Source organism: Sorex fumeus, unplaced genomic scaffold, assembly GCF_029834395.1.
Source record: "Sorex fumeus unplaced genomic scaffold, SorFum_2.1 ptg000017l, whole genome shotgun sequence".
Lineage (NCBI taxonomy): Eukaryota > Metazoa > Chordata > Mammalia > Eulipotyphla > Soricidae > Sorex > Sorex fumeus.
In genome coordinates this window covers 1,239,645-1,252,188 of record NW_026606074.1, presented here as the reverse complement: position 1 = coordinate 1,252,188, position 12,544 = coordinate 1,239,645, and the positions used below count along the sequence as shown (strand labels likewise).

Genomic DNA, 12,544 nt, shown 5'->3' with positions numbered 1-12,544 from the left:
CAACCTCCTGAACAGGCCCCACAGCAGCCCGTCCCATCATACATCAGGTGCTGTCCCCAGAGCCCTGTTCTCCGGATTTCCCCAAAGCCACCTTATGGCACCCCAGTCTCTGAGTCTTCCTCCAACCAGCCCTCCGGCAGCCCATGCTGCCATCTTCCCAAACCCTAGAGAAGCCCACTCTCACACCTAGCACCCCTGTAGCACCCCATTCCCAGAGATCACAGGCACCCACTGAAATACCTTCCTCTACACACCTTGTTCTCTGTGTTCCCACATCAGCAGCCTCTGCTCAACCCGATTCCTGTTCTGCTGTCTTGTGAGTGCTGAGGCCCAGCTGAGCTTTCCTTTGGGGGGGGGGAACTTGGGAACTCCCAGGGCATCCTGGGATTGGTTTAAGTGGCTCTCCTTGGGGAAATCTGTGAGGATGACCCTGGCAAGAAGGGCACACTGGCTCTGAGGCTGCTGCTGGTGATTGGAGCGGAGGGCCTGGGCATGGGATCACACTTGCTCAGATGGGCAGGTGCCACCTCTGGGGAGCAGCTGCCTGTGTGCGGGTATGTGACAGTTCACCTCATGTGGCTAATGAGAGCCAAGGGTGGCCATAGAGTCATGTCCTGGTATCTTGTCCCGCCACGATTCTCCAATCTGCTTTAATACACAGCAGCTAAACTTTCTCCTCTCAGGTCCAGCTCTCTGTCCAGCAGCAAGGAGGACACCTACATGCCAGGGCCAATCCCCCTTCAGTGTGGCCCAGACAGCAGTGCCTATCTATTGAACCCGACAGGTGCCACCCCAGCAGCTGACACCCTCAGACACTTAGCTGGAGGCTGACCTGCAGCTCACATGCGGATGCATCTGTGCTGCAGCCCGTGACAACACCCAGTTGGGCCTCTGCCTTCATCTGAGCATGGGCGTGGCTACAGGGTGTCCCTTGAGCCCTGGGGGTTGGGCTAAGGGTGAACAGGGCACAGGCTGCCTCACCCCTCCCTGGGCTCCAGCTGGCTGCCAAGGGCACAGCCCCGGCACAGCAGGCTGTGGAGTGCTCGCTGCATGTCCCGATTCCGCAGGCTGTAGATGAAGGGGTTCAGCAGGGGGGTCACCATGGTGTACATGACGGCCGACAGGGTGTCCCTCTCTGGTGTGTGCGAGGAGGAGGGGCTGAAGTAGACGGCGATGGCTGTGCCATAGAACAGCGCCACCACAGCCAGGTGGGAGCCGCAGGTGGAGAACGCTTTTTGCTTGCCCTGTGGAGAGGAGACCCTCAGGATGGCTGCGGAGATGAACCCATAGGAGACGAGGATGCAGACAAAGGGGGTGAGGGCCAGCAGGCCTCCCACTATGAAGATGACCAGAATGTTGATGGAGATGTCAGAGCAGGAGAGCTCCAGAAGCGGGTTGAGGTCACAGAAGAAGTGGTGGATGACATTGGAGGCGCAGAAGGACAAGCGGGCCATGAGGGCTGTGTGGAGGAGGGCATGCAGGCAGGTGAGCAGCCAGAGCCCCACCACCAGCTGGAGGCACAGCCGTAGTGTCATGATGCTGCCGTAATGCAGAGGGTGGCAGATGGCCACATACCTGTCGTAGGCCATGACACAGAGCAGCAGGCTGTCCATGTTCACAAAGGAAATGAAGAAGAAGAGCTGGGTGAGGCAGCGGGCATAGGAGATGGCCCGGGAGCCCATCAGGGTTTGGACCACCATCTGGGGGGTGGTGGTGGAGCAGAAGCAGACGTCCACAAAGGCCAGGTTGCTGAGAAAGAAGTACATGGGCGAGTGCAGGTGGGGGTCGAAAGTGATAGCCAGAATGATGAGTGTGTTCCCCGATACAGAGACCAGGTACATGCACAGGAACAGCACCGACAGGGGGTGCTGCTGCTCAGCGGGGATGGACAGGCCCAGAAGGATAAACTCCTCGACCAGGGTTCCATTGGCCTTCTCCATCACCCCCATCTGCAAGAGCAAACGGTAAAGGCAGGGGATTAACAAACAAGAGCTTCCCTTTGCTAGGGCCTGTGCTCATACACGTGACGAGTCGTGTGTGTGCATGCATGGTGCCCATGTGTGGGTGCAACAAGGAGCTCTCTACATGCTCTCCTGAGACACTGTAGCACTCTGTCCAAATATTTTGAGGCATGCTGGTAAGACACACATTTAAAAAAAATTTATTGAATCACTGTGAGATAGTTATAAGCTTTCATGTTTGAGTTACAATCACACAATGATCAAACACCCTCCCTCCACCAGTGCACATTCCCCACCACCAATCTCCCCGGTATACCCCCCTTTCCCACTCTCCCCCTTCCTCCATGGCAGACAATATTCCCCATACTCTTTCTCTACTTTTCGGTGTATGGTTTGCAATACAGACACTGAGAGGTTATCATGTTTGGTCCTTTATCTACTTTCTGCACACATCTCCCATCCCGACTGATTCCTCCAGCCATGTTTTTCTTAGTGATCCCTTCTCTATTCCAGCTGCCTTCTCCCCTCTGCTCATGAGGCAGGATTTCAACTATGGAGCAATCTACCTGTCCCGTGTATCTACTATCCTTAGGTGTCAGCTTCATGTTATGTTGTTTTATACTTTGGATCCTAACTTTCCTGTTGCACTATAACAAGTAAACCAAGGACTTTAAGCAAAAGTGGATATATATGAACCAGTAACTGTGGAGGTGTCACCAGAGGAAACTGGCTCTTCCCAACCGAACACAGGGTCCCTCCCTCCCCAGTCCAGTCCTTCTCCTATTGGGTGACCTGTCTGTGGGTCTGGGAAAGGTGTGGACCTTAGGAGTGGCTACTTTGCCTCGCAGGAAGGATTTCAAATGTGACACTAACCACGCTTTTCATGGCCTTCCCTAACTCTGTATGCTTTCTTCACATCAAGCTATTTCTCTGCTGTCTGTTTCACCAAGGCCAGTGATACACTGCTGGCAACATTTTAACTTGTGATGCTGAACCCTTGGTGGGCAACATAGATATACACACAGAGGATACATCATTGCTAAAAAACATTGACTATGGAGATAATGAATGAACACCCCCCCTTTTAATCTCTACTTATCATGCATGAGTGAGATCATCTTGAATTTGTCCTCCTGCCTCTGATTATTTTGCTCAAGCTGATACCCTCTAAATCCATCCAAGTTGCTGTGAACTGAACAGCTTAATTTTTCCTTGTGGCTGCATAGTATATCACCATAGTTGTATATGTACTACTTATTTTTATTTATTCATCTGAGGGGCTGGAGCGATAGCACAGTGGGTAGGACGTTTGCCTTGCACGCAGCCAACATGGCCGACCTGAGTTCGATTCCTCCACCCCTCTCAGAGAGCCCCGCAAGCTACTAAGAGTATCTGGCCCACATGTCAGAGCCTGGCAAGCGACCCGTGACGTATTCGGTATGCCAAACACAGTAACAAGTCTCACAATGTTACTGGGCCCGCTTGAGCAAATTGATGAATAACAGGAGGACCGTGACCGTGATTCATCTGAGAGTGTCAGATTAGTGGGGTAAGAAGTGGGGACAATTAGGTCTCTAGCATGTAACATGGAGGGGCCAGAGCGACAATAGAGCAGGTAGGGTGTTCGCCTTGCACGAGCCCCACCCAAGTATCTCTGGTATCCTGAGTACCACCAGGAGCAATTCCTGAATGCAGAGCCAGGAGTAATACCTGAGCATCACCTGTGCACCGGTGTGACCAAAAAAAAAAAATAAAGTAACAAAATAGGAGACTAACACCCAAGAATAGCCGAGATAAGTACCAGGAGGTTTACTCCATGGCTTTGAGGACAGCCGCACACACTAGGGGAAAGGGCAGCTCGGATAGAGAAGGGAGCACCAAATAAAGGGTGTTGGGAGGTTCCTCTCAGGATGGGAAATGCATGATGAGAGTAGACTATAGTCTGAACAAGACTGCCACTCAATGTCTCTTTTGCAAACCACAGCACTCAAAAGGAGAGCGATAACAAAAGGGAATGCCCTGCCACAGAGGTAGGGTAGGATGGGGGGAAGGGGGGTGGGAGGGATACTGGAACTGGTGGTGGCGGAGAATGGGCACTGGTGGAGGGATGGGTATTCGATCATTGTATAACTGAAACCCAAGCACAAAAATTTGTAAATCTACAACTGTACCTCATGGTGTTTCACTAATAAAAATTTAAGGAAAAAACAACAACAAACAAACAAACAAACAAAAAATCCCAAGCATGTAACATGGGAACTTAAGTGAAGGGTCTCAGACACACCGGTGGTGTACCCAAGGGAGGTAACAGTGTGTACCCAAACCACAATGGCATGAACAAATACGGGGGCAGAGGTGAGAGGAAAGGACTTCTGAGTCAGACCGGGTGAAAGAATATGAAGAGGGTCCTGAACATTCTGAGGGGACATGCAGAAGGCAGTAATTTTGAACATCAATACCATTAACTTGAGCACTCTTGGAATCCTATCCTCTAAATCTAAACAAATTTAAACTGAGAATAAAAATGAATGAACATTTTGGACAAATCACATGATTTTGCCTCATGAGTGAGTTTTGGGAAGAAGTTTCCACTACATCATCTCATTCAGCGCACGTCATATAATTGCCGGCTTTCATTCTAAAGCTGCATTATAAACAGTCAAGCTGCCCTTACGGTATTTACTAGCTTCATTGAAATGTTTGCTGTTAAAACTTGCGGAGAGATGCCCAGGAAGCCCTCACGGTGGTAGCAGGCAGTTCCGTACATACCCTGGTCACTGACACCTTCCTCTGCCTGCACCTTCCCTCCCGCAGACAGGCAAGGGTCTCTGTGCAGATGTGGTGGGAGAGCAGAGCAGCCTCAGTGGGGTCACGCAGGAGGACTCCCTCTGACACCCGTTGTTTCCTTATGTCCCCTCCCAGGCAGAGTGGGCCCACCCCCTCCCCAGAGCCCAGCGCCCTTGGGGCTGTCCCATGTCTGAGAGCTCCTTCTAATGACTTGGGTCTCTTAGATTAATCAATTTCTCCTGACCTTCGATGGGAGGCGGGATTTTCTCTTACAGGTAATGGTGGCCCCGTGACCGCAGTTACGACAAGTGCCATGCTTTGCCAGATACTACTGTCCTGTGTTCACAGGGCTGTGTTCAGTGTCCATAAATCCCCTCATCCTGAAGGAAGGCTGTGCTCATAGCCTCACCAGCTGCTTACTGACCATACTCACAGCTCACACTGGCCACCATGCCACACCACCACAAGTGCTCACTCAGCCTGTGTGAATTTTAAGGAAACAGCAAAAACTACCACACAAAGGGCTGGCAAGGCACCAGCGGGGCTCTGGAGCTGGCCCTGTGGAGATGATCTGCACCAAAATCAACAGTGTGGAGAAGCTGACATCTGCCTCTCACAGTTCTGGACAATGAGTAAACTGATGTAAGGTGTAACAACGGCAGACTAACTTAATTCCATGCATAGGGAACACCACGGACGGGGGCTCCCTAAGAACAGATGTTTCTGCGGGATCCCGAGGTATGAGGAATGCAGTAAGGACATAGAGGCCATTTCTAGGGGTCAGAGGAGGAGCGTATAACAAAGACTTCCAGTATCCAAGATACATTTCTTCGGTAGAGGTTTTTAGTTATCGACCAGAACAAGAAATTCTTTTGTGAGCCAGAGATGTAGCAGAGCAGGAAAGGTGCTGGGGTTACATAGACTGACCTCGGTTTGATCCCCAGTACCACGTCTGATGCCCCACACCCTGCCAGGAGTGACCACTAAGCACAGAGCCAGGAGTAAGCTCCTAGTAATGTTGAGAGTTCCCTGGCCCCTGACAAAAAGAAACTATTTTGTGTGATTTGCCAACATTTTCATATCGGCAAGAGAAAAAAAACCTTTCAAATGCTGTTCAAATAAATTCTGTCTGTGGACACAAACTCTTGCCAAAGGAAATGAAAACTAAGGAGCATCAATATTTTACCAACAATAAATTAGAATATCTAAATGAGTACTTTTTGTTAAGTTGGTAAAATATAAATAAGATTCACATTAAAACCAATGCTGTTAGGGGCTGGAAAAGCAGTACAGCAGGAAGGGCATTTCCCCTTACACGAGGCTGACATGGGTTTGATCCCTGGCATCCCAAAGTGTCCCTCAAGCATCACCAGAGATAATTTCCAAATGCAGAGTCAGGAGTTACCCCTGAGCATAGCCGAGTCTGACCCCAAAAGTCCAAAGAATAAATAAATAAAACCAATGATGATGATTTCTATAAGTAAATAGCACTTTAATTCTCTTTGTGGACTTATGTGTCACACAAAATTCTTATTTCTGTTCTTGTTTATATATGTGTGAGAACATCCTATGATCCAGAAAATCAGCAGTTTCACCATACATTTTCCTTGGGTTCCTTCTAGCTTTCCTCATGCCCATATTCTACCCCCACAGGCCCAGGAATCCTGTCTTGGTGACTGTAAACTAGCGTATGTTGCTAAGGTTCACAGAGGTGGTAGTTATATTCATCTTCTCTTGTGGAGTGAAGGGAATGGTCTCAATATGACCTTATCACCTTGAGATATTTATACCTGATCTAATAACCATGAGTTATGTCTTCTTATTGAATAAGTTCTTATATCTTTAAATTGTGTTCTATAATTTATCAATATTTTCTAGCAAATATTTTTATTGCATACGACTCTGTTGTATTGTTAATACACACATGTTTCCTGAGGAAAGTCTATTAAAACCTTTTTTGTTTGTTTTAGGGGACACCCCAGCAGTGCTCAGGGCTTACTCTTGGTTCTGAACTCAGGGATCAGTCCTGGCAGGGTCTGGCGGACTGTATGGAGCACTGGGAATCCAACCCAAGTCAGTCACATCACTCTGGCCCCTACATGGTCATGGTTTATGCCTCCAGTGTTCTCAAATCTCTCTATGTCTTCAGCTTTATCGTTTTCAGAGTAAAATTGTTTTATGTTTATCTGTTGACAGATTAATCCTAGGTATTTAATGAGTCTGATGCTGTGGTCAAAGCTTGACTTTATCGTTCATTACCAGCAGACATGCAATTTATTTTAGGCAGCAACATGACACTACCGTCTTCGGTTACTGAACTCAGGTATTTTCTAAATTCTAGTATGTGGGATACACAGTCCCTGGGGAAAAATCCAGGGAATGAACAAGAATTTGTTTCTCTTGATGTGGTGCCTTATTTATTGTCACCTTGTAGATGGTTTATGTAATACATAGGTATGTGGATGATTATATATGAAAAATTGTGCTATGCTTGTTTGTTCATTGCAGCCCTCTTTACAATAGCTAGAAACTGGAAGAAACCTGAATGCCCAAGAACAGATGACTGGTTAAAGAAACTTTGGTACATCTACACAATGGAGTACTATGTAGCTCTTAGAAAAGATGAAGTCATGAAATTTACATACAAGTGGTACAATATGGAAAGTATCATGCTAAGCGAAATGAGTCAGAAAGAGAGGGATAGACATAGAAAGATTGCATTCATCTGGGGGATATAAAGTGACAAAGTATGAGATTAATACCCAAGAATAGCTGAGATCAGCACCAGGAGGATTACTCCATAACTTAGAGGCCAGCCGGGTATCCTAGAGGAAAGGGCTATTCAGATAGAGAAGGGAGCACCAAATAAAGGATGTTTGGAGGATCCTCCCAGGAGGGGAGATGCATTTCGAAAGTAGACTATGGACTGAACATGTTTGCCACTCAATGCCTCTTTTGCAGACCACAACACCCAAAAGGAGAGAGAGAACACAGGGGATTGCCCTGCCACAGAGACGGGGGGATGGGGGGATGGGGGTGGGAGGGATATTATCCATGGTGGTGGAAAATGGGCACTGGTGGAGGGATGGGTATCTGATCATTGTATAATTGAAACCAAAGCACAAAAAATTGTAAATCTACAACTTTAAAAAAAATAAAATAAAATAAAGGGGAAAAAAAGAAAAAAAAAAAAGAAAAATTGTGCTATGTATGTAACTGACAGTCAAATGCATAAGTGACTTTTTTTTAAAAGACCTCTTAAAAATACAATAAAATCATTGTATTAGAATGAATAAAAAGGAGAATCAGGAAGTGCTCTTGTAGGTTATAAATCAAGGCTTATATCCCAGAATTATATCAAATTCAAAAGTTTTAAATATTAGAAAGAGCATATATGTAAGGTAAAGGTAAAGGTAAAGGCCCTCCCGTTGACCATCGATTTGCTCGAGCGGGCCCAGTAACGTCTCCATTGGAGACTTTGCTGTTACTGTGTCTGGCATATCGAATAAAATTAGCATAATATAATATTCACTTGAAAAATAGCGAATCATGTGGCAGAAGAACTAGTACAGTGGGTAAGGCACTTTCCTTGCACACGGCCGTCCTGGGTTCAATCCCCAGAACCCCATGAACTCTGCCAGGAGTGATCACTTGAGCACAGCTGAATGTGGTCCCAAACCAAAATCACTTGATCACTTGACATCCTGTTACTCATCGATTTGCTTGAGCGGGCACCAGTAATGTCTCCATTCATCACTGTCACATGCTAGTGTAGCCCAACGGCATCTGCTCGCTCCGGTAACACAAAGACCCTCAAACCCATTGTTCAGGGTCTTGATGAAGAAGCCTGACCATCTTTTAGGTGGGCACCCATATGATCTTTTGATGTCCTGTGGAATCCAGTCAGTAACGGCTCTAGTCCAGCGGTCATCTCCAAATCGCATTACGTGTCCAGCCTGTCTGATTTTCGAAGCATTGGCAGACGGGACAGCATCCCTGATTCTCAATTGTTGACAGAGGTCAGAACTCCGGATTCTTTCTCTTGCTTGAGTGAATCATGATACTCAAAGCATAACTCTTTCGATTCCTTTTTGGGAAACCTGAATAGCATTCTTATCCTGTTTTCGTAGCATCCAGATCTCTGAGGCATATGTTAACACAGGAAGAATGATGGAGTCGAAGAGATGTGCCTGGAGCTGGAGGTTCTTCATCCTCTTAGCTATTTCTTCAACGCTCTTGAAGGCGTTCCAAGCCACTCTCTTCCTCCTGCGCAACTCAGGTGCCAGGTCATTCGTCATGTTGACTTCTTGACCTAGGTACACATAACTGCTGCATTCAGAGATGTTCATTCCATTGAGAGTGAATGGAAAGTCAGGAACGAGTTCATTTCTCATAAATATTGTCTTCATGAGATTCAGCTGCAGTCCGACCTTTCCACACTCACAGTCGAAGTTGGCCAGCATTTGTGCGGCTTGGTTAATGTTTGGTATGATAAGAATGATGTCATCAGCAAAGCAGAGGTGGTGTAGCTGCCGACCATCTATCTTCACTTCTATTAGTTCCCATTCGAGTCGTCGTATGACGTTCTTGAGGGTGGCACTGAAGAGTTTCGGTGAAATGGTATCACCTTGCCAAACCCCTCTCTTGACATGGATGATCACTTCCTTGTAGATTGGTGAGATCTTGGTAGTAAATCCGTAATATGGATCATTGGAGGATCCTGATGTATTGAGTTTGAACGCCCTGTTTGGCTAGGGCTTTGATAACTGCTTCAGTCTCAACAGAATCAAAGGCCTTCTTTAAAAAAAAAAAACAACCAAAAATAAATAAATAAATATGAAAGAAATTAAAGAATCGAGAAAATGCCCTTGGTCTCATGTCCTTGTATCCTTTAAGTCAAGGTTTATACTTACCAGGATTATTTAACATTCAAAAACAATGGACATAACTATTAACACCAAGGGCTGTTCTGAGCAAGGATTCTGAGGAATCCCCTGTTCAATCAAAAAGGTCTTTCCTGTCACACTCGTCCTTCAAGCACCTGCAAAACCTGGTGCTTTACTACCATGTTTCTGAAAACACCGAGGCTGGACACTGACTGAAGATGGGATGGGAGCACAGGTTCTGCCACCTGTGAGGCCCGTCCTGACTGGACACACGCCTCTTTCTCCCAGCCCCTCCCTTCCCCCTGGAACAGTGTTCGCAGAGGTGCTCTGGGCCCTCTGGGTCTGGCCAGAGTTGGGCCTACACTCCTCAAGAATCCCTGCTTGTCTAAGCTGTCTGCCTTTCCTGTGTTACCTGTCAAACCTGCCAGGAGCAGGCCAGAGAGGACCCTCAGGAGACAGGACTTGGGGGGCTCCAGGCAATTATGTGCTATCTTGTTAGCATAATGAGTCCCAGGGCTGTTTCTTAGAGACCCGGCCTTCCTCCTCTCCAGAGTACCCCACAGAGGCTAATGACACACTCCCTTCCTCTCAGAGCACAGTGTGGGAACAGGCCTCCTGTGCTCAGAACCAAGCAGACTCCAGATTCCACAACTGCAGAATCACAGCCACAGAGTTCCCCTAAGGCTCCCCTAGGAAGAAAGATCCATGAACGACCCACCAGGTTGATTCTAAAGAAAAAAACAGGCTCTGTCTGTTTCTCAGTTACTGTCCTCTGGGACACAAAGTGCCTGAAGACACTGAGAATGGTAACAAAGGTCAGGCTTCCCTCGCACCTATGGCCAGCATGAGGGACATGCTGAAGAGGTGAGCAAGGACAGTGAGTGCTGGCACACCCGGAGACCAGATCCAGCTGGTCTCATTCAGACACGAGCAGCGTGCTGCCATCAGAGGCACAGTCAGCTCAAAGCAAAGCACAAACCCTCGCCTCCCGAATTATGCGGTTGGTAGTCATCTAAATCGATGAGCAAGATCATGCCCATGAGCTAATCTCCACGTTTCAAACTTTATTATAATTCGTATTAGTCTGAATGATTCAAAGAATCTTTGGAGGGTTCACATCAAGGCAAACTGATATAAATTTGTACTGCCAAAATTTGACCTGCTGACTACAATCAACAGTAAATGTACATCAACAGATTAGTTTTTCTTTTAACTTCACGTCTGGGGCTGGAGTGATAGAACAGCATGTAGGGCGCTGCTGGATCAACAAACTGGAGCCTTTATATAGCACGTATAGTTATATGCCTTGGTTTCTCCAGCATGCCCTCAGCTGTACAGCACCATGGTCCAGTAAGTGACCACTAGCTATGGCGAACTACTGCGCCCTTGAAGTACAGTGAGCCTGAATCTAGATGGATGTTCAGTATACGATAAATCTTGGGTTTCAATCCACTATAAAACATGACAAGTAAAATCTCATTTTGATATTCTGTTGCATATATTGCAGAGAGTTACTTTAAAAAGTCAGAATAGGGAGCTTTTCAAAATTTTAATCCAGCAGTTAACAACTTCTATAAATAGAGCATGAGAATTTTCATAAATGGAGTATCAGTGAAGAGTAGTGATGTTGGAGTAAAAATAAAACATCTTCCAAGGGCTGGGGAGACCATATCACGGGTAAGGTGCTCGTCTGCATGTGACCAACCCTGCTTGGATCTCCAGAGCTGCATATGGTCCCCTGAACACTGTCAGGTATAGCCCAATTCACCCTCCCCACCAACATAAATCACCCAATCGATGATTCATTTGAGTATCAGATCTCAATTAAAATTCCTGGATCCATTGTAATTACTCCATTTTCCTGGAAAGGTACATTTAATGGACATTTTGGTTTGTCTTTGAGAAAATACAATAAAACAATTTCCAAGTAAGAATGGTCTGCTGAGGGGCCACACCCCTTTTTTGGCAACTAATTCCTTTTTAGTGGAGTGAAAAATTCAAAGACTATGCCCCTAAATTGAGAAAATTCCATATGTATATTTATCATTTATAATCCTCCGCCCCTCTTGGAGAGCCCGGCAAGCTACCGAGAGTATTCGATATGCCAGACACAGTAACAACAAAGTCTCCAATGGAGACGTTACTGGGCCCGCTCGAGCAAATCGACGATCAACGGGAGGGCCTTTACCTTTACCTTTACCTTAATGTGAGACAAATAAAATGACCAGAAAAATCACCTCAGTGAGTCCTTGAAGAGTCTTGTCCCACTCATATGCAAGTAAGTATTTTTCATTGGATAGCATCATTACTCTTTTTGCTTTCACCTGAGTTTTTTGCTTGGCAACATAGCCAGTCCTCATTGCCTGTATACCCTTTCCCACTGAATTTACTCTCAGCTAATAATGTATGCTGATGCCCTTTTCCCCTAGAAGGGAGCATAACATGACACTTGGCATAACCATGCCCCGGACCCCTTGCCAGGCTGGTTCACTTGGGGCGTCCCAAAGGGGGAAGGCGGGTGAGAGTCCTTCCCGCCCGAAGGGACCCAGCTCTGGAACTGAAAACCTCCAGAACTCAACCACCGCCCTGCTCACGAACACTTTCCACAAACTCGGGCTGAGCCTCACTTACAAGTGAACCTATCTGCAGTCCCATGACACTTCATGGGACACACCCTATCCATACTTAAAGAACAGCACACCATATCTGATGGGGTGCAAAGTAGTAGGAAAGCAATCTTAGGGGGATATATATACTTTTACAGACATACATACATATATATGTATATATATAAAAGCACACAAGGCTCAACCTTTAACAACATGCTAGTGAACTCTTATAGAAGGTCTTAATGGCCCCTGTTGAAATAGAACAATCTTCACACTCTTTTCTCTAAGAACACTTTCTTGG

General features: G+C 46.6%; 1 protein-coding gene across 1 annotated transcript; it reads right to left on the bottom strand.

Moving 5' to 3' along the window:
• Positions 1-977: 977 nt before the first annotated feature.
• On the bottom strand, positions 978-1,940 carry LOC130021578 (olfactory receptor 1C1-like). The gene has a single exon (XM_056112333.1). The coding sequence runs from the start codon at positions 1,938-1,940 to the stop codon at positions 978-980; it is 963 nt and encodes a 320-aa protein (XP_055968308.1).
• Between the last annotated feature and the right edge of the window lie 10,604 nt (positions 1,941-12,544).